The sequence below is a fragment of the Pteropus medius genome, unplaced genomic scaffold (genome assembly GCF_902729225.1).
Source record: "Pteropus medius unplaced genomic scaffold, Ma_sr-lr_union100, whole genome shotgun sequence".
Lineage (NCBI taxonomy): Eukaryota > Metazoa > Chordata > Mammalia > Chiroptera > Pteropodidae > Pteropus > Pteropus medius.
In genome coordinates this window covers 3,633-26,228 of record NW_024349799.1, presented here as the reverse complement: position 1 = coordinate 26,228, position 22,596 = coordinate 3,633, and the positions used below count along the sequence as shown (strand labels likewise).

The 22,596-nt window shown below is 44.2% G+C and overlaps 1 protein-coding gene, 3 non-coding genes and 2 pseudogenes across 4 annotated transcripts in view; 4 read left to right on the top strand and 2 right to left on the bottom strand.

Moving 5' to 3' along the window:
- Positions 1-5,791, top strand: part of SNX6 (sorting nexin 6) — a 45,851-nt gene extending 40,060 nt beyond the window's left edge. The window contains exon 14 of the mRNA XM_039885642.1: positions 4,065-5,791. Within this exon, the coding sequence (XP_039741576.1) occupies positions 4,065-4,118 (54 nt within the window). The 3' untranslated portion in view covers positions 4,119-5,791. The remainder of the gene's footprint in view (positions 1-4,064) is intronic.
- LOC120621223 (uncharacterized) lies at positions 1,245-1,366 on the bottom strand (annotated as a pseudogene).
- Positions 5,792-7,051: 1,260 nt separating the features above from the next.
- Positions 7,052-7,215, bottom strand: LOC120621347 (U1 spliceosomal RNA). The gene has a single exon (XR_005658121.1). It is a non-coding gene; the product is annotated as a U1 spliceosomal RNA (small nuclear RNA).
- A 2,019-nt stretch (positions 7,216-9,234) lies between these two features.
- Positions 9,235-9,353, top strand: LOC120621340 (uncharacterized; annotated as a pseudogene).
- Positions 9,354-15,477: 6,124 nt separating this feature from the next.
- On the top strand, positions 15,478-15,641 carry LOC120621345 (U1 spliceosomal RNA). The gene has a single exon (XR_005658119.1). It is a non-coding gene; the product is annotated as a U1 spliceosomal RNA (small nuclear RNA).
- A 5,881-nt stretch (positions 15,642-21,522) lies between these two features.
- Positions 21,523-21,686, top strand: LOC120621344 (U1 spliceosomal RNA). Its single transcript, XR_005658118.1, has one exon. It is a non-coding gene; the product is annotated as a U1 spliceosomal RNA (small nuclear RNA).
- The last annotated feature ends 910 nt before the right edge of the window (positions 21,687-22,596 follow it).

The window sequence follows — 22,596 nt, the reverse complement described above, 5'->3', positions numbered from 1 at the left end:
AATGTTATTTTTTGATACATTTATAACATTTATGTATCTTAATTGATAAAGCTTAAACACAAAGCTACTTCTTTGTAACTTTGGTCAAAGTTTTGTCATCTAAAATATAAGAAAGATAGGTTTTCATTCCTCTTTTAGTTTACCCTTCAGATATTTAAATAGTTTGTATTATCTGCATATATTCTGTCCTCCAGGCTAGACATCCCTGGGCTAAATAGTTTTCATCCCATACACCTCAAAAAGCTTTTTATAATACTATTACTCTCCTGTCATTGCTCTTTTAAAATATTGCACCCAGAAATGAAAACACTTTTAAAATAATACATAGACTGATTATTGTACACATTTCTTCTTACAGCATGTTTTATATGTATAGGGATTTTTTAAACTGTCATATCGCACCAACTTGATTTGGCTTATAATCACACCTTTTTTTCTTATTCATCAGTTTATGAACCTTGAACCCATACTTGTGTGTTTATAATTTTTTTAGTAAGTTTATTCATCTTTGTGGTAAAAAAAATATAAAATTTACTATCTTAACCATTTTTAAATGTACAGTTCAGTAGTGTTAAGTATATTCACATTGTGCAGCAGACAGAATTTTTTTCATTTATTGAGCATTTGATATTTAAAATGTAATTGCAGATCACATTTATGACTGTTAAGTTTTAGCTTGCTAGTTTTAGCCCAACACATGCTAGTATTTTAGAAACATGGATTTGATCATATAGTATTTATTATACCAGTTATTCCTTTCAGGTGATAGACATTTGTAATTTGTATGAACTTCCCTTTTATTAATCAAGACCAAAGATATCAACATTCATTAATCTAATTGTAAAAGTACGTGGTACCAAAAAAGGCTAATTATTAGGTCCCTTCCTTTCTTTCTGTGCTAGTTGGTATTAACTTACTAGTTAATATTCTTTGGTTATACTTATTTATATAGTTATGAATTCACCTACTTATACTATTATCAACCATTATTTCTCTATTTTATCCATTAAGAATATAAGAAGTATCAAATTCCTCTTCATTAAAATCGAAATATATGTTGTCTGATTTCTTGGTCTAATAACCCTGTCAAAAGAAAATATTTTAATGAGGTTGGCATGATTTATATTTACTAAGCTTGTGGTGTTTTTTTTTTTTGTTTTTTTTTTTTAGGCAGGCGCTTTGGTTGACCTCACAAATTGCAAGGACCTTGTTAGCTTAGGATCCCTTATTTTTTTTATTTTTTATGCCTACGGCACCTGGTCTTCCTAGGTGGTCTCCCATCCAAGTACTAACCAGGCCCGACCCTGCTTATTAGCATCCAAGATCAGACAGGATCGGGCTTATTCAGGGTGGCATGGCCGTAGACAAGCCTGTGTTGGTTTCTAATGTTCATTGTTTTTGTTCTTTTTAAAGAGGTTATAAACTAGGATTTTTGTTACAGATTGAGGAGGGGTTGGCAAGCTACAGCCTGCTTTTATATAGCCTGTGAACCAGGAATAGTGTTTATGTTTTTAAATGGTTTAAAAAAAAAAAAGAAGAATATTTGATGGCATGTGATAATTACATTAAGTTTCAATTTAATCTGTAAATAAAATTTTATTGGAAAACAGTCAAGCTCATTTATTTATTCTTTGTCTATGATTGCTTTCACAGTACTATAGCAAAGTTCAAGAAACAGAGGCCAAATGTCTCTCAGAGTCTAAAATGTTTACTGTTCAGCCCTTTACAGAAAAAGTTTGCTGACCCCTATAGTATAGATTAATGTCGGCCTCTGGTTTCCAGATTTTATATTTTTTCAAATCCTTTCTGAAACATGTTCTCTGTGTTCAAATTTTTGATAGCTCTTCTAGTCCAGTGGCTCTTAACTGGAAGTGATTTTACCTGCCAGGAGACATTTAGCAACTTCTAGAGACATTTGTGGTTGTCACATAGTGGGGCAGGTGGGTTACTACTGAGATGCTGCGAAACATCCTACAATGCACAGGACAACCCCCACAAGATAGGAATACAGCCCCAAATGTTCAAGGTTGCCAGGGTTTGGAAACCCTGGTCTGTTGTCTAAGATTTCTTAATGATTTTTTAAGTCTGAGCAGAGTCCCATTTTGGTCCCAGAATCCACATAAGTTATTCCAAAAAGACTAAAGTTAAATTTACAGCAAGATGATTTGAAACTACTTTGATTCTATTTATTATAATGGGAATATGTGTTGCTACATACTTGAAGTCTGGTTACAACAGAAAAACTAGTTAGGTCACTTTTGTGTCCTTGCAAATAGTCTCAGATTCTCTTAATGAAGTATAAAGTATATAATAAGGGCAATAAAAAAAATGTGATGATGCCGACTATGAGGGTGTGAAGTGAGTCTTTATATACCCTGTTGGTGTAGGTTGTGGGTTAGTGCATACCCTTTTGGAGAGCAGTTTGGCATTGTGTCAGAGTGCAAGACGTGCATCTTTTTGAGCAGTCCCATTTGAGGAATGTACCTTTAAGAAGATAATTTTACAACTATAGATAGGCTCAAAGTCATTTGTCACTGTTCTGTCATTATATTGGCAAAAATTGACATTAACCTAAACACCTAAATTTTTTAAATGTTTATGTTTACTTAATGTCAGACTTTCAGAAAGTTGTAAGAAAAGAATTTCTGGATACTCTTCACCCAGATTCCCTAAATGTACATATCGTCACATTTGCTTTGTCCTTCCTCTCCCTCTCTTCCTCCCGCCTCACTTTTATACACATACACACACACCCCTGTACACACCTATTTTTGTCTTAAACCATTTGAGTAAGTTGCAAATTTAACACTTCTTCACTCTTAAACACTTCAATGTGAATTTCCTAAAACCAAGTAATTTTCTTAAGTCCTTGTTACAATAATAAAGATCAGGAAATAAGTACTGGCACAATGCTTATCTGATCCACAGGCCTTTATTCACATTCTACCAGTTGTCTCAATAATGTCCTTATGTGAAAAGGAAATTCAAGATAATGTTTGTATTCAATGCACATGTCTTTTTAAACTTATTTAATCTGGAAAAGTTTCTGAGTCTTTGTATTACATAACATTGGATACTGAAATAACATAACATAACATTGGATACTGAAAAGTACAGGCCTACAGAATGTTCCTCAATTTGAGTTTGTCTACTTATTGGATTTAGGTTATGCACTTTAGGCAGAAATACCACAGGAATGATGTTCAGATCTCACTGCATCATCTCAGCAGACACATGTTAACTTTGATCATTTGGTTAAAGTGATGTCTACTTTGTGCAATGATGGAAATATTATCTAATCACTGTCCACTATGTAGCCACTAGCTTCATATGGTCATCGAACATTTGAAATGTGGGTAGCTGCACATAGCTAATGGCTCTAGTATTGGCATTTTAGCTGCGTACTGTTTTTAGACTCTATGATTTTTGCCGGAATCAGTTATTGTGATGGTTGCCAATGGTCATTTTCTAAATCCGCCATTCTTTATTCATTTTAGTTCACTTTGTACTCTAAGGAAGAGGTTATCCTTAACCCCCATTTATATATTAATGTAACCTAAATATACTTAAATTTGTCTTTACAGTCTCTAAATTTGGATGCCAGTTCACATACATGTTTTACAAATGGGTACTTGGATATAAATTTTATAGAATACTTTTATATGTTATCTTACTATTTTTATAAAAACTGCTATAAATCTATGCTAATATATAATTTAATGGCTAAAGGAAAGTGATAAGAACCTATCTTGTAGTCAGGAAACATTCAGTAGTTTAACTTGGACACAAAGGGCATATTTTATCCCTCATTAGAACATGCCAAATAATTCAAAACAGATACTTGTTTAGATGGAAATTTACTGAAGAATCTAATATGTGGAAAATATTATACATGAAACAAATGTAATTTTATGTCTTTAAACCTTTATTTGTATATAATGGCTGGTTCCAAAATTCTTATATCTTAATAAATTTAAAGTTATGGGATTTCTGCTATTGTATATTTTCGGTAAGACTCCTCTAAACTATTTGAACTTCATAATTTATTGTCCCTTCCTTTTCAGGGTAACCTACAGTTGCTGCAGAACTGCCTGGCAGTGTTAAATGGAGACACATAAACCACACTCCACCTTCCGGTTAAAAAAGGGCTGCCTTCCTTCAGATTTTATTTTTCTCTTAATGATGTTAGGCATTTACTGCTCACTGTAAACAAAAGAAACAGCTGACAAAGTGCATCTTCTGTCCTTTTTTCTGAGAAACATGAAGTGGTGCCGTCCACAGGTGCTGCCAGTCTGTGGTAAACGCTGCACTCCAGCACCTGCGTGCTGCTCCCCAGGGCAGTTGTCACTCATCGTGCGCTCTTCCTCTTCAAAAGCCCAAATTTCAGTCTTTTTCTTTTTTTTAAGTAGCCTCTATAACTGTGTTTATTTTATGAATAGTATTCCTTATGGCTGCCAATCTTATTTACCTTTAAGTAATTTCTGAAGTTTAACTCTTTCAAAATGTATTCTTCAAACAAGATAAAGATTGCCATTGCCTTTTTTTTTTTAATTTTATTAAAAAAAAATTGTATACCACCTTAGTTCATTCTTGTATCCTGGTTAAAAAAAAAAAAGCATCTTAATCAGATTTATTTTTAATATTTCTTAGAAGTTTTGGGACAGACTTTATGTAATCTTTCTAAGTATGATTTCTGAAGAAAAGCAAATGCATTAGTATGTTTGCCTTAAACTTGTAGACTAAACCGACTATTGTCAAATAAACAGTGATAACAGTGATGGTTTTTAACTCTGGTCATTGTATCACTCTAAAATCTGGAGTAGCTATAATCTACTCCTATATAATGTTATACAGAGCAGGTCTTAGTTTTTCTTATTTCCTTTAAGGCGGCATATTGAACCAAATTTGCCTATCCCTTTACAAAAGAATGAACTGCTTCTCTGTGCTTTTCATACTTCATGGAAGGTGGAATCTGGCAGAGGCAAGTTAGAGACAGCTGTTTCTAAAATACAGGAGCTGAGAATATGGTCTGTTAACGATTTCCTGGATTCTATCCCTAGCTCAGCCAATTAACCATGTGACATATGTCATTGAGCTACTTGGTAGTTAGGCCAGTGTGGAGAGAAGGAGGTCAGCTAAAGGGAACAGCACTTGATGGGAGAAAATTGCAATATTTGGAATAAGGGTACAAAAAGGATACTGTCAATAGTTACATTATAAATATTGGCCTTTCTAATGTGAATGAACATTGTGTCATAGCTAGTTTAAAATTAGATCGAGTGGTTGGATTTTTCCAATGTCTTTTTCTAACTTCTAGAATTTGGAAACCGCAGGCATTTGGGTTGATTATCCTCAGATGGGTTCCTAGTGTGTCCATCTTCCCAAACCGTTCTGAAAAGTGCCTGTTCTAGGTCCCATGGCTAGTCACGAATATTCCAGCCTTCCTCTGCAGCATGTTCTCTTGCCTCACTGTTGTACTGGTTAATGTTTCTCTAACTGATGTTCTCTGATGCCATCTGAACTGTTGACTTTTTCTGTTGGCTAAGAGATGTGTGTGTTTTGTCCTTCATGTCACCCTCACTGGTGAAAATATGCCCATGTGATGCTCACCAGTGGGTGAACATGGGATGAAGCCCTAGCTTCTGGATTCGATGCAGACCCTTGTGGCCTCAGGCAGGTTCACTTAACCTCTCTCTGCCTCAGTTTCTCTACTATAAAGGACATACTGACCTACCTCACAGGGATGTTGTGAGGATTAATAAATGTTGGTACAGTGCTTTGGAAACATGAAGATGCTGTGTAAATGCTAAGAGCGAACAACTACAAGGCAGAAAGCTATACAGTGCTCCACATATCCATCAGCTAAATCTGTTTGTACTAAAGTGGCCTTTTGGGGGAAAAGGGGGAAGAGAGGATGGTACATCCTTTGGCCCCTTTCATTTTCATTGAGTTTTTTTTCTTTTGTTTCCTCTTACATTTTTAGAGTACTTGTTGAGGTGTGGGTAGACTGGAAGCAGCAAGGGAGGAGTGTTGCTTAATATGAGTTGACTACCACACTGCAGGGGTCTTCTAACAAATCATACAAACTAGATAAAGCATGTATGTTAACTCCCTCATGGACATACTGAGGAAAGATTCTACTTTGCACCTCCAGAACAGTGGAAACATTATTACATACCTCACTGCTTGCCCCTAATAAAAATAGCACTCCATTCACTGGTATTGAATTGTGGCATTCAATAAACACATCTATCATCTCGTGCTTGGAGAACAAACCCAAAGGTGAAACAGGAAGATTCCTATCTGCAGAGAAAAAGCCCTGCACGGACCATCCAGGGTTTCTCTCTAGTGATGCTTAATGCTGAAAGAGGAACGGGAGCGGGCAAGGCCTTGGGAATGGCCTGGGACTGAGAGATGAAGGGTTTATTGCAATGAGTGGAGGATAGGTGAAACCGCAGAAGTGGGTCAGGCCTGTAGATCAGTGAGGAAAAGACTGGTACCTAGTCGGGAAAGGCTTATACAATATTCTTAATGTTTTAAGTAAAAATAGAAGTTGAGCTCAATGTGATCTTTTTGAAGTAGGCACTGCAGGAAACGAGTAAGATGGAAGAGTCAAGGGTGGTTGGTTTAAATGGAAAAGTTCTGTGGGAGAATAGAGAGCGACTTAAAACCAAAGAGTGAAATTATACTTAAATCTCACATTACGATGTCTCTGGGTGGAGCGAAAGGTCACCTCCATCCAGGCCTATCAATATAAAATCTTAAGGGAGAACTACGTATTAAAGTATAACAGACAAGACTCAACTTTCACCTCATCTCATTCCCAGCCTGCATCAACTCACTAGCCGGGACTCCTACTTCCTCATTTGCCCTAGGTACTCAAACGAAAAAAAAAAACTAATGTAAAATAATAAGCAAAGGCAAGTTTACGATTCAGTTTGGCGGGATAAACCCAAATAAAAACTCACAAAACACCTAAATGAGTTCAAACTAGAAAGCATTATAAAGTTAAACGTAGCCCGACCATGTCTATACTTAGTACAAATCAAGTCAGGGGAGAGCGCGAACGCAGTCCCCCACTACCACAAATTATGCAGTCGAGTTTCCCACATTTGGGGAAATCGCAGGGGTCAGCACATCCGGAGTGCAATGGATAAGTCTCGCCCTGGGAAAACCACCTTCGTGATCATGGTATCTCCCCTGCCAGGTAAGTATGAGTTGCTCGGCTCGCCTCCACCGAACCCTCGCGCTCGCCTCGCTCTTCACGCACGGTCACTTCCCTCGCGTGGACTCCGCACCCTCCCTGCTTCGAGGCCGCTCGCCCGGACCTGCCCCGTCGGGAAAACAACTCCGGGAGCATTTGCGTTCTCGGGCCGCAGGCCGCGGAGGTGCAGACGGAGCAGGACCGGCAGCCTCTGGCGCCTGCTCATCTACATACGACACGCCCCTGTGACGTCTCCAATGTCTTGTTTCCGGTTCTGACCCGCTGTTGTCTCGCGGACCAGGCGGGTCCAAGTGAGCGCTCAGCGACCAGTCTGGCACCTGCGGGTGGGAACCTGAGAGCACGCGATCTCACTGAAACCGAGGCCAGCAGTTTTAGACCCGCCCCAGGGCTCGGGGCTTGGGGTTGGTCACACCGTCATTTCCGCGAAAATGACACGCAACAATGTCGATTAAATGTTAAATACTGTCTAACCCATGTACTGTATACTTGAAACTAATTTTTAAAAATGTTAGTTTCATCACCAATTTCACATGAAATTGTTTTAATCCTCATTCATGATATTTGTTTATGTAGTAACCTAATCTTGCAACAGTAAAAGGAAAATTTTAACAGAGAATATCAGGGCAAGGTGTTAGTTCAAGCAGTAGCTGTGTGGGCTGGAGGGGGTGTTGCATGTTCTCTGAAAATCAAAAGAACAGAAATGTCACATTTCCGTCCTGGGGGATTAGGTTGCCTCTTTCAAGCTGCCTGGTTTGTCTTTTTCTCTTCCATACAAGAGTATTCCTGATTGAGATCAAGTGGAGGTTAAAGGTGCATCCTTCTCAGGTGTGAGCAAAATGATTGAAATGTGTGTTACTGAGTGGCCAGTGCTATGCAGCAAAGCACAAGAGACAGACATTAGAGATTAGGCTCCCCTGAGGTTCAAGCTGCAGAAATTTCCGAAGTAATGTATTGCAGCATCCTTTTTGATTATTGGTTGTTTCAAGGAGTTTCCTTTCCTAGCATGTACTAAAAACAAAGGAGTCTCTTACCCAAACCCAGTATAATTATCAAAATCAAGAAATTAACATTGATACAATGTTAATATTTACTCTACAGACAATATTCAATTTCCATCAATTTTCCCAGTAACATTCTTTATAGCAAAGGAAAAATTCAAAACCACATGTTGCATTCAGTTGTGTCTCTTTAATCTACTTTAATCTGGAATAGTTCCCAAGTCGTCCTTTGAATTTCATTATGTAAGTATTTTTGAAGACTACAGGCAAGTTATTTTGTAGATTATCCTTTTATTTGGGGGTTGTCCAATGATTCCTCATATCACATTCAGGCATGCATTTCTGAAACAAAGACTACATAAGTGATTTTGTGACTGTTAGGGGTTGACTTGTGTTCCTCCAAAAAATACATTGACATCCTAACCTCTGGTACCTATGAATGTGCATGTATTTGGAAATATGATCTTTGCAGATACAATTAAGGTGAGATTACTAGTGGGCCCTAATTCAATATGGCTGATAACCTTAAAAGAGGAAAATGCCATGTAAAGACAGAGTTGAGGAGAATGGCATGTGATGACAGAAGCAGAGATTGGAGTGATATAACTGCAAGCCAAGGATTGACTGTCACCACTAGAAGCCAGGAAGGGGCAAGGAAAGATTCTACCTAGAGTCTTAAAGGAAGTGTGGCCCTTCTAACACCTTGATTTTGGACTTCTAGCTTCCAGAACTGAGAGAATTGTTTAAATAAATTGTTTAAATAATAAATTGTTTAAATACATCATTTACATAAATTGTTAAAACTGTTGTTTTAAGCCACCAAGTTGGTGGCACAGGTGTACCTCAGAGATATTGCAGTTTTGGTCCCAGACCACCATAATAGTGAATATCATTAAAAGAGCAAGCTGTAATTTTTTTTGCTAGTGGATAGTCTTGCCTTCCATTTGATAAAAAAGAAAAAATGCAACATCTGTGAGTTGCAATAAATTGAAGTACGATAAAATTAGGTACATCTACGGCCATGCCACCCTGAACATGCCTGATCTCCTCTGATCTCGGAAGCTAAGCAGGGTCAGGCCTGGTTAGTACCTGGATGGGAGACCACCTAGGAAGACCAGGTGCTGTAGGTGTTAAAAAAAAAATGAGGTATGCCTGTACTTTATTATGACAGTCCTACCAGTGATACTGTGTCCTCCTCTGTGTCACATTTAAAGGCACGTGAAGTATGTGTTCAATTATTGGTGGTGTTAATATTGATTACTTGGTTAAGGTGGTGTATCTGTTATCCATTGCTGAGTAACAAACTGCCTCAAAACGATTTAAAATAACAACTATTGTATTTGCTCACAATTCTTTGGAGCAGCAATTCTGGTTGGGCTCAGCTGGGCAGTTTTTCAGGTCTCAAGTGGGATCACTCATACAGCTGCATCCAGTTGGGGCCAGTCTAAGGGACCTCAACTGATATGATTTATCTTTGACAAGCTAATCCGGGCTTTTTCCAATAGGTTCTAATAGATTAACCTCCTGTAGGTTCATCTCCAATAGGCTAACTTGGGCTTTTACTCATGGTGGTCTCAGGACAGCAAGTGTGATCAAGTCTCAGTGAGAAAATGCTTTTCAATCTTCTATTGGCACATGTTTACTGATGTTATTAGCCAAAACAAGTCACATAGCCAAATCCAGGGTCAATATGGGAGGGTACTACAGAAGCAAATCGGTGCACATGGGGCCAGTACTACAACCATCTGCCAATAGAGGTGTTCACCAGATTTGCCCTGTGTAATTATTAATTTGTATGGAGATAATTTGAAGATATGTAAATATCCTGTTCTTCATCAAACTTTAATACAATAGTTTTTAGCATCCGGTGATGACGCCTGCTTTGTGATTGTCAAATGTCGATTTTCGAATTCCATCATTTTTTACATTTATTAGTTGGTGTTCAAGTGTAAGAAAACATTTTCCTTTCTTCCCTCATGTACAATCAATATGAACTCATGATTATTATTCAGTTGTTTATACTCCATAACCATTTTTATTTATTTTGATGTTCAAATGTTCTCATATTCGATCTATAAAAGCCCCTTCAAGATAACTCCTTTGAGATGTTCATATAATTTTTGGAGCATTTCCTTATTTTATGGCACAAGATGTTCCAAGCTTATCCAGGGAAGAAGTCACCTTCCTTGATTGTTGAGAATCATCTATTTCTCCAGAGAGTCCTGGTTCTTTTCAGTGGTAAATGGCATTAAAAAGCAAGGGCACGGCACTAGGTATACTAATTGCTACTGGGTGTCTTTGCTTCTAGGCCCCTTCAGTGAATACAGCTAAGATATAAATGTATTTCCTATACCTACTTACAGCTATTAAAAATAATGAACCCACACTGATGTCAATTTCAGTTTCCAACTTAAAACCACTATGGAAAACAGCTTGACAGTTTCCTATAAAACTAAACATGCAATTATCATACAACCCAACAACGGAACTGCTGGGCATTTATCCCAGGGGAATGAAAACTCATACGCACACGAAAAACCTATACATGAATGTTTTTAACAGTTTTATTCACGACAGTCAAAACTGGAAACAATCAGATGTCCTTCAATGAGTGAATGGTTAAACACAGAATACTGCTCAGCAAAAAAAAAAAAAAAAAAGGAATGAACTATCGATGCCTACAACGTGAATGAATCTCCTGAGAATTATGCTGAGTGAAAAATGCCAATCCCCAAAATCATACAAAGTGCATGATTTCACTTACAGATTTTTTGAAAATGGCAAAACTATAGAAATGGAAAACAAGATTAGTGGTTTCCAGAGGTTAAGTAGGGCATGGAGTGGAGGAAGGAAGTGGGGAATATGAGAGATCCTTGTGGTGATGAGAATGTTCTGTATCTTGACTGTATTACTGTAAATATCCCAGTTACGATATCATAGTACGGTTTTGCGATAGGTTAACATTGGGGGAACCGGGTAAAGAGGACAATGAATCTATTATTTCTTACAACTGCATGCGAATCTACCTCAAAATAAAAAGTTTAATTTAAAAAAACAAACAAACAAACAAAAACACTGACTCACAAGGCAAGAGAATTATTCCTTTTGCAAATTTCTTCAGTCCTTGCGATTATTTCAAGAGAAGTCATGGGCCCTGGATATTCTTGTTGAGTATGCAAGGTTCTCACCACTCTTTACTTAGGCCATTTCTCAGGGTTGTGTTTGCAGTAAAAAACCCTTGAGGGATGAGGTAATGTCTCTTTCCAGGACAAAGAGCAGGTTTATTTACTGCCTGCTATAAAAGAGGTGGATTCTCCGAGCTCAGGTGGTCCTCGGTCACCATGCCAACCCACTGAATGTGTAGCATCCATCTGGGAAGTAAGAGTGATCAATGCAAACATAATGTTCATGCTGCCTGCTGTGCTGTGAGTTGTCTGCGACCCAGGAGTATCAGATCTTCTGCCAGCTTCCACGAAACAGTAACAGGCTATAAAATATTAGCTCATAAGAGGGGTAAAATCGAATTCTGACAGACACCCCTTAAACACCTAACACCAATCTCCCTGTTTTTAAAACAAGCATTAGACTCACAGCCTTGAGCAGGTAATACATCGAATAACGTTATTTTGTTTTCATAGTATTTCTTTTTAGTTACTTTACCAGTGGCAACTGTCAGAGAGTTATAAAGCTTCCTTTAAGAAATTTAACTACAAAAAATGTAAGTTGATGTAAAGAAAAATATTCAAGAAATAACCCAGGCGAATATGAAGATGGTGATGGCAGAACTACTCGAGTCCAGGAAACACAGCTCTATTGCAACCGAACTGCATTCCTAATCGAGGCCTACATATACCTCCTTTCACAGACCTGACCCATTAACTGAAACTCTTTTTCACAGGGAATCTTGAAATCCATGCTCACACTTCCCACAACAGAGATCTGTGTTCACAGCGGTCTGATCTCCACGCCTACAACCCCACTCCAGGATGTGAGCAAACATTGTGAGGGAAGGTAAGAGTTTTACAAAAAGCTCGGTAGGGCAGAATGTTTTAAAGTTTATAAGCAGGATCTGCTGACAGCTTTAAAAATGGCTAAATTTGCCTGGAAATCTCTTGCCAACATAACTGTTTCCCCCAAGTAGGGTTAATCCCTTCTGGAAATTCCCACGTAACTTCATCTGTGTCTATCTCAGGTGACGCTCTTCCGAGACATATATACTTTTCAATATACGCTTTCCTAGATATATCTCTTATTTCTCCTACTGCACTGTAAGCCGGTAGAAGGCAAAAATCCTATGGTTGACCTCTGCATCCCAGAGCAAGCATACAGTAGGTGCTCAAAAAGTCTTAAATATTCCCTTATTTCCGTTTATGCCATATTAGTCTTCGAGACGGTCACTTCACGCTAGGTGCCACGAGCCTTACAGCGTACTTATGCTATTATATTTCCTCTTTCATAGATGAGACACAGAATAAGTGACTTGCCTTCGGTCACACTGCTAAGTAAGGTGCAGAGGTAGGATTCGATCTCAAGGCTTTTGAAAGTTTACACGTGATTCCAGAATAACCCCCTTCCCAGCGCAGGTGTCGGTCCCGCTTCCCCCATGGCTGCAAGACCTCACCAGAACTCCCCTCAGCGTCCCACAGGCCGCAGCGGGGCGCGACGGGCGCCGGAACCGCTGGGCCGAGGATCCCCACAGGCCAAGCAGGCGCAGCGCAGGCAGGTGGCTAAGGCCCGGAGCCTCAGGGGCCGGGGCGGGGCCGGGGCCCACCTGCTTAAAGCCGGCTCCTCGTCGCTAGGCTCTTCAACTGCGTAGGGGTCATAGTCATCTTGGAACCGGTTCATGCTGCGCAGCGCCCTCGGCCCGGGTCTACAGGCGTCGACCGACTGTTTGTTTACTCCGCAGGTCCCTTCTCTAAAGCGTTCCGGGCTCCACTTCCGCCCTCACTTCCGCGCCCTCCATGCGCGTCTGCGCAGATCGTCCCAGCCAGGGGGGGCTGGGAGAAGTGGTGGCTGACGGTGTCCAGCCACTGCCCCTCTCCGGCTTCTGCTTAGCTGGAAACGGCTACCTTATTACTGGAAGTAGTAATCGACACCCTTATAAATAGCGGTCTCTTAGATTAACACTCCATGTGCGGCGTCTCATGTCGTGACGTGTGAAGCAGAAATCTAGATGCTGAAAGACATGCAGCCTGTAGGTCCTCGGACACGAGCACCCGATGTCCCTCCAACCTCCTCGCCTCAAGCCATTCCATCTTCTTTTCACCGAGCGGCTGCCTCGCCTTCACACTATTTACTCCTCAGTCTGAGGGAGGCCCTGACTTTCTACCGAAAAGTTGCTAGACTGTCACCAGTTACTTCCTAATTACCTTTTCCCGGCCTCTGTTTAGTCCCAACTTTTGCTCAGCCCGCTCAATATTTGAGATGAGGCAGATGACAGCCTCTTAATTGTGACACCTTTTCTTCCCTGTTTCTGTACCAGCTTATACTCAAGTTCCTGCCTCCTTCCAGATAACTCTCCCCTCTTCATGGTCCCATTCCGATGACTCCCCTGTCTTATTTTGGTCCATGTCCTCTTCTCAGGTACTATGTCAGATTTCCAACTTCCTGGCTAGATAATTCCGCCTGCCGCACCACTGGCAATCCAAAGCCAGTATACCGCAAACCCAATTAAACATCTTCCACTTCATTCCTACACCTCACCCAACGGCTGCTTTCGACTCCATTTCTGCCACTTTCTCCATCTTTACAACTGCTATAGGCTGAAAGTCTTGGACTCTTGGTTGACTCTGGGTCCCTCCACGAGCCCTCAGGTCCCAAGTTCTGGAGATCTCTTAGCGATGTCTCTCTCATCCACATCTCACCTCCCTACCCACCACCCTGACTATTGATATAAGCTCTTGACAGCCTTGTTTCGCTACACTCTGCTGGCAGAGTGACACTCTTCTAGCGCAGCTTTGCTCTGGACGATTTCCTTCCCGATAAATCCTAATGTTTCACTTTTACCTGCTGATCTGTGCGCCTTATTTTGCAGTATTCTTTGCCCTCAACAGTATGGTTCAATCCATCATGCCAAACTGATTTCCCTACACATACCAGCACAATTTGCTGATTCAAGAATATGCATTATGCCTGCCATCACTAGCCTTTGCCTATGCTATTCCCTGCAGCACCCTCGCCTACTTTTAATTCCACTATCCAAACCCTACCTATCCTTCAAGATGCATCTGCACCATCCAAAACCTACCTGTCCTTCAAGATGCATCTGCAAGTAATGAATGGGTCAGTAATTAGAAATTGTGAAGTGACTATAAAACATATAGTATATTTACAATTTTTTCAATATTTTAAAATACTTTCCATTACCAATATTATATACTTAAATCTACCACTGCGAAATTTGCAGTGGATAAAGTTCATACTTTGCCTCGATTTTTTTTCTTCAAGGTTAAAATCTTGACTCCCCCCACTTTAGGTTTTACTAAGTTTGACTGTGTCTATTGAACCAGTTCACGTGAAGTAGTATGAGACAGGCTTGCTCAAAAGACACAGCGAAAAAACGATCCCTGCTAAGTTGGTTGGGTAAATCTTAACTTAAAAGTTTAATGGGGGTTGTCGGAAATCTTAATAATGGTGTCCAATGAGGATGGCTCCCGTAGGGCTGGAGGAAACAAAATAGGCTGAAACTTCCTATTTGCTGAAGGAAGATAAAACCAACAATGAGCCCTGAACCACCCCCTCAGTGGGACGCTAACTGCTGGACCCCGGGTACCACGACATCGCGTCCTCTGGGGTTCCCCTCCAGGCCGTGCGCCCGCCTGCGCCCACCCAGCACACGAGACAGCAGAAGGTCAGAGGCGGAGACACGAGGGAAAAGATTAGGAAAAGACGTTAAGAAGCTCGAACCCCTCAATCTAACTTTACAAACGAACGTTCACTTTAGAACAGTCAGAGCTGATCTCTCTTGGGTCTTTTCTACTTGCTTGAGGAAAACAGAGCACGCCAGGGACGTCACGACAAGGGCGTGTCGTATGCAGATGAGCAGGCGCGCAGAGGCTGCCGGTCCTGCTCCGCCTGAGCCTCCACGGCCCGCGTCTCGAGAACGCAAATGCTCCCGGAGTTGTTTTCCCGACGGGGCATGTCCGGGCGAGCGGCCTCGAAGCAGGAAGGGTGCGGAGTCCACGCGAGGGAAGTGACCGTGCGTGAAGAGCGAGGCGAGCGCGAGGGTTCGGGTGGAGGCGAGCCGAGCAACTCATACTTACCTGGCAGGGGAGATACCATGATCACGAAGGTGGTTTTCCCAGGGCGAGGCTTATCCATTGCACTCCGGATGTGCTGACCCCTGCGATTTCCCCAAATGTGGGAAACTCGACTGCATAATTTGTGGTAGTGGGGGACTGCGTTCGCGCTCTCCCCTGATTCCTTCGGTTTTGTAATGTTAGATCCAAACTGCACGGGGTCGTTCGGTCTCCCTTTTCTTAACTGATAGCGGTGGCTAAGTAGGAATGTGAACTTCCGGCTTGTCGTTTTAGCGTGAGTGAGACGCTGCCGTGTTACTAAGTACGCGCGGGGATGCTCCAAATCCATCTCCAACAACCCGCGTACTTGGCCAAGTCTTTTAAGCTGTATAAAGGTGTCTTTTGTTTTCAAAGCTGTGGTCCTGCCCTATACCTCTTTGTTGCTGAATTTTCCCCACAGCATTTGTCACCTTGCTGCTTCCTGTGGTTCTTGACCAGCGACTCCGACGTCAGCGGACACCAGAATATGCTAGAATTCGGAACCTTAGCACCTTTGCAAGAGCTACTGAATCAGAATCAGAGTCCCGGTTTATTGTATGTACATTATAAGTTTGAGAAACACTGATCTAACATACCATGTATTTTAGTTTTCTAATTTTACCCACTGGAATGTAAATTCCATGAGGTCAGAGATTCTCTACTGTTTTGTTAACTGCTCCATCCGTAATTGCTGGAATAGTGCGTGACTATAACAGGCATTTAATATACTTATTGGATTAATTTCTTCAGCTCAGGCTTCAACAGAAGTTTCCCAGCAGGTTCCCAGGTCCTATCTCTGAGTCCAGATCAGATTAACAATACTGTGTCCTTCCTACAGAGAAATCACAGAATTGGAAACACTCCCTGTTCGGCTTCATCAGTAATGTCTCTGAGCACCATTTGCTTGAGCCTATAGGTGATAGCTATAATAACAAAACAAAACAAACAAATAAACAAACAAACAAAAACAGTTCCTGAGCCGAAGGAGAGGATCCTCTAGGCCAGCAGTCCCCAACCTTTTTGGCACCAGGGACCCATGCTTCCATGAGAATCTAATGCCTGATGACCTGAGGCGGAGCTGAGGCGTTGATGCTAGTAGCGCTGGGGAGCAGCTGCAAATACAGATGAAGCTTCGCTTGCTCACTTCCTGCTGTGCAGCCGGGTTCCCAACAGGCCACAGATCCGTACCGGTCCATGGCTGGGAGCTTGGGAACCCCTGCCTCCAATTTAGCTCCTTTTCACTTTAGGAGAATGTGATCATTGTACAGACATCAGAAAAAGGCAGGTCAAGGGGAAGGGCCTTATTTTTCTCACATACCTGCCCCTTATATTCATTCATTGCTTCACCCTGGTTCAAGCTGTATGAGAGTCAAAACTTTATTTTACCCTTTTAGGGTCTCTGACAAGGCCTAATTAATTAAAAGAACATAAAACAGATTAACCAGAGAGAATTATACAGATTTTTACATGTACATGAGCCCCCACAGGAAAATGACAACCAAAAGAAGTGAGCCTAGTCGGTTCTCCAAGGAGCAGCCCCGGTTACTTTTATTGAAGAATGACATTTACAGACCAAGATCTAGTTATTGATACTGGTGTGTCATTGCGTTTAGGCCCTGTACCTATTTCATTCAAGGGATTATAATCCATTATTATCATTATCTTGATTTGGCCAGTGGGAACTCTTTCAAAACGGCTCGTGTGTGTTGGACATGCCCCCATCAGTCACTATACATTTCTTTACTTTTTAGTACACCTCATATTCCAGGTTCAGGTCCTGTTTTCCCCACCTGAGAGCCTGGCTTCCCTGGGGTGCTGGTGTGCTTCCCACTTTTGGCCCACTTTTGGCGCACTGTGGCTTGCTGGGAAGTCATAGAGAAAGGATATTGGGCTAGGCGGGGGGACCACGTCCAAGGCTTCACGGGGCACATCGATACCAAGCCACGGTGGCCAGTCCGGGGGCTTGGCTCCCCTCCTCTGCCCACCCACCCAGATTCCTTTGGCAGAGGTGGCTGCCTCCTAAAATCGGTCAAGGTTCTGTGGCTTCACGGAGCGGCACTGGAGCCCAAGGGAGAGGGGTGGAAAACACAGGTGTCCTGGTTGGACTCCTTGCCCCAGCTCCATGTATTTTACAAATGTCTCAGATCCCATCTGGCGTGCGCCCACCCCCCAAGACTGTTCACTCACACAGCGTAAGTCCCACAGAAGAACAGCAAGCCACACCGAAGTGGCCTTCCCCTGACTGAGTGTGTCGCCACCCCCTGACTGGGCGGCAGGCACCTCCGTACCTTCGAAGATGAGGGTCGGTGCTTCGGAGGCCCCGGGTACTCTCGGTGACACCCCAAACAGGAAGAGTCGGCCATCTTGGGCTCACAATCGCGTGTGCTGGTCACCAAAACCCACTGCCACCCCCACCTCACCCCATTCCCTCTAAGCGCCAAAGCTAGGTTCCCAAGGATTCCACACCCCCACATCCCTCAGAGGCCATATCTAATGAAGATCTAAGGTTCTGTCTTTGGTCCCTTGTCAGCTAGTCCTCGCAGGTGGTGGCATTTGCAGGTGGTGGCATCCCTGGGGAGCTCTCTGTAGCTGCAGAGCGATAGAATCTTCCTGCAGGTCACCTGTCAGACTGCAAAGGCACGGCCTCCCGGACCAGTGGAGACTCCACCACCTCGGGCTCAGCCAGTCTTAGCAGTTCAACAGCAGAGAAGGCTGATACTGCAGCGGGGAGACCCGGAGAGGAAGCCGTGTTGGGAAACACAGTCTCCAGTTTGTGAGGCAGAACCAGAACCAAAAAGAGCTTGTGAGCTTTAGGAGACAGGGGAGAGAGAGAGGCAGCTGGGCTCCCAAGGCTTCAGAGCCACAATCGCATCGCAGTTTCAATGCTCAGTCCTCTCTGGGATGTGGTCCAACCGTATATCTACTCTCCGGAGTTTCCTTCCCACAGGAAGGAATAGAGCAAGGCCCACTCCCTTGCCGCCTTCCCTCATGCCTCTCCTTGCCCATCCCCCCAACCCCCGCCTTTTTGTCCCCAAGGTGAAGCTGGCTCCCTCTTGGTGAAAGCCCAGCCCCTTCCCTCCTGGGTGTTCTCTGGTTGGGCCTCAGCATCCTCCTCTTCAGGACGTGACAATTTAACCTTAAGAGCCCAGCGCTCGAGTTAGCCATCTGGTCAAAACTCAGAGGCCAGCGGCCTAAAGTGGGACTGGGCGCCAGGCGGTGGTGCCCCTTCTGATGGCGCAAAAGCCTAAGGCATGTCCTTCGACCCAGAATCGAACCAGCAACCTAAAGATGTCCTTTCAGGTCCGGTCTACAGTCCTCCACTCCACCAGCTGAGCTATCGAAAGGCACACACTGTCCTGGCTGGGTCATTACTTTTTCTTGGGATAACAGACACCGAGACGCTAGCGCCCGAGGTCCAACATGCCCTGTGTTGCAAGCCAGCCCCTTTGAAGTGAGCCGGGCACATGCTGCCACCTCACCCTTCCCGGCCGGCTGAGCGAATCTCCAGCGCGTGGCTGCTCCCGGGGGCTCCGCCGTGGCCCGGCCCCGTCGCTGTGATTTTCAGTATGTCTGGGCCCAGGCTCTCACCTGTTGCCTCATTTCCCCTCCCCGCACGCGCACCCAACAGCGGTCGGTGGCCAGAAAGTGGGTAAGGGGTGTGAGTGGGGGCGGGGAGCGTGCGTTGGTGAAACGGCTTCGTGGGATGGGTGGTTAGGACTCCCGGGGTAAAGGAGGAGGACCCACCGGAACCGGAACCGGGTAAGCGGCTGCGAACCTGTTGGGTTTTAAGTGCCTTTAGTTCAAAATTATCCTTATAACAAAATGGATTTGGGTGTGGCATATTCTGCCACCATTCAAAGCCAACATCATCTTGCCCGGATCACGCAAGTTTCCTCGTTCGTTGCCCTGCTGTGGCCCTTGCCACCCCTGCAGCCAGAGTAATATTTTGGGGGGCGGCGGGGGTGGGGGGAGAGGGAGAGGGAGGTCGACCCAAGACAATCCTCTCCTCAAAATCTTCTGGCTCGCTCAGATTTGAAGCCTTACAATGGTCTACAAGACCCTCACGATCTTACCCTCAACCAGTCACCTCTCTTACTTTTGTACAATTCTTTAATTTTGCTCCGGACACAGGGCCTCCATGATGTTCTCCTAATACAGTTCTACCTGGGTTTTTACTCCTGCTGATCTTTGTGCTAGTGAGCGTTTCCCCGCTTGACATCCTCTGACCAACTACCTCCCCTCCTTCAGAAGGTCTTTGCTCGCATGGCAATGTGCCCTCCTCGGACCACCCAGTTGAACACACCACCTGCCCCTACTGCAACTCCGGATCTTCTTTCCTTCCTCCGTTTTCGTTTTTTTTTTTTTTTTTTTTTTTTAATCTAACATACTAATTAACACCTATACATAGTAATTAATTAACCCATCGAGTCGATTGTCAATTTTCTCCCTTCTCTAAAATGTGAGCACCGAGAGGTCTTTTTCTTCCCAAATTCCTGAACAGTGTCTGGCCATGGAATGAATGCACTCCATAAACAGTTTTTGAATGGACAAATTCTCAATGTCATCAAAGAGGAGATCAGAGTATAAAAGAAGGGGCCAGAAGCCAGTGTTCACCCAGGGGGTGCAGAGTTTCTTGTTTGATCACAGAGAATTTCCTCGGTTGAGAACTGTAGAACTCTCAGTACATAACACATCCAAATCCCTCCCTGCACTAAGAGACTTGACCAGACTGTAGCATGGCTTCTAGCAGTCAGGTCCTGTCCTTAGGATTGACCTCTAGCTCCCCATTAAATGTCTGCCTGGGAAAAGTTCGACACCTGACCGCCCTTTCTTAGAGTTTTTATGTAGAAGGGCTCACTATTGTGAATATGGATCTTTTACAACTCCAAAGTGTGTCTCAAGGACTGAGAACCATTCCTTTAAAATGTAATTGGGAAGGACAGAGCCTCTGCCTCTCAGTCTCCAGGAGGATAGCATCCTAACTTCAGTCATTACCAGCTGACTGATTGCCTTTTTGCTGACCAGCCAACCCTTTGATATTTTTCACTTCTCGGATTCAACAGAGCCCCCATCCATCCTCTCATTCTCCCTTTAAAACGCCCAAATCACCTCTGCACAAATGGGAACGGAACTCAGCTGTTCCCTTACTTTCGGTAGTTACCGAATAAAATGTTTCACCACTTTCCCCACTGCCTGTTGTATTTATCTTTGACAAGAGTCCAAGGCAGAAAGGACCAGAGGGCACTTTGTGGGGCCACCCTGTGAGCGTGCTGGGACAGTACGAGAGGTGCCCCTGACCACTGGTCTCCCGGGAGCCCCCCGCCTGGCTGCGGTTGCAGGGGACCGCTCAGCGCTTTATCCTGGTTTTCATTCTTCAAAACTTGAGGTGCTGGGCTTTCCTTCCAGCGTTACCAGGTTAGGATACTACATATTCCTAAGCACACTGTCACTTTGACTCGACTCCAGGGATACATATAAGCACGATTTCTTAAGAAGCGGCTTAGCACTTACTATCAACTGGTAAAAAGACCTTTCCTGAGTTTCGATTACTTGAACATGAGATAGAGCAGGCGCGGACAAAAATGGGCTGAAATTTTCTTTCGTCGAAAGGTGAGACCAACCCTGAGACTTGAACCACTCTTAACGTTGGGAGCCGGGTCCCGCGCAGTCGCGTCCTCTCGGGTTCCGCCCTCTCCCCGGCTCCCACATCCGCGCGGGGGTCCCAGACTCGCTCACGCGCGCGCACCTGCGTCGGGCCTGCCCCTCAGAGCCGGGGACATCACGACAAGGGCGTGTCGTATGCAGATGAGCAGGCGCGCAGAGGCTGCCGGTCCTGCTCCGCCTGAGCCTCCACGGCCCGCGTCTCGAGAACGCAAATGCTCCCGGAGTTGTTTTCCCGACGGGGCATGTCCGGGCGAGCGGCCTCGAAGCAGGAAGGGTGCGGAGTCCACGCGAGGGAAGTGACCGTGCGTGAAGAGCGAGGCGAGCGCGAGGGTTCGGGTGGAGGCGAGCCGAGCAACTCATACTTACCTGGCAGGGGAGATACCATGATCACGAAGGTGGTTTTCCCAGGGCGAGGCTTATCCATTGCACTCCGGATGTGCTGACCCCTGCGATTTCCCCAAATGTGGGAAACTCGACTGCATAATTTGTGGTAGTGGGGGACTGCGTTCGCGCTCTCCCCTGACATTGTTTCGGTCCAACGTTAGCTGATTTGCTTCTTGTTCTCACGCAGTTCTCTGACTTGCTGGCTGTCGTTGTAGTGCGTTTCAGCACAGCCGGTCTTACTCTACGGTTCGTTTTTCATCTACGTGAACGAGCCCATGTTGTCCGGACCCACAATAAAAGCTTGCAGTTTCGTCCTTTGCATCTCCTGCAGTTGCGCGTCTCACTGCCAAAATCTTCCCTCCTCGATCAGCTCAGCGCTGACACAGGTTGAGCTGAGTAGGACCCCTGGCACTCTGGACAGTTCCCGGGTGGAGGATGTGTGGCCCTCCACCTCCCTGTAGCATCCCGTGGCCGCACATTTGGCTATACCTGGACGCCACGTGAGGATTGGGATGCAGTGAAGCCACGTCCAGAGGATGTCTGAAAAGCCCTGGAGATAATGGAGCTGAGAGTCCCAACCGCTCACCGGGAGGCAGCTGGTCTGGTGGCCTGGATGTTCCTGGCGGTGCTTCGGCAGGCAAGCCTGGATATATTCAGGACCAGGCCCAGCAGGTGCAGCAACTGCAATGCCAAGAAGTACTGGAATAAGGGCTGGAGGTCGCGGAACGTATGCCGCGGGGCCCTGACCGGTCGCTGCTGTTGTCTGGGAGCCCGCTGGTGATACCTAGGCAGGTGCAGCCAGTGATACGACAGCAGGTTGATGTGGAACAGCCGTTGGCCCTGGGAGGACAAGCTGGCGGGGACCCCAGGCTAAACCGCATACCACCATGATCCAATACACCCCAGCGGAACTCCGGGACCTGAGGAAGCAGGTACCACATAAAGCTCGGGAGACTTCTGGGATGGCTGTTTCAGGTGTGGGATGATGGGGCCGAAGGAACTGAATTATCTCCAGATGAGATGATTCAGCTGGCCTCCAGAATGGTAA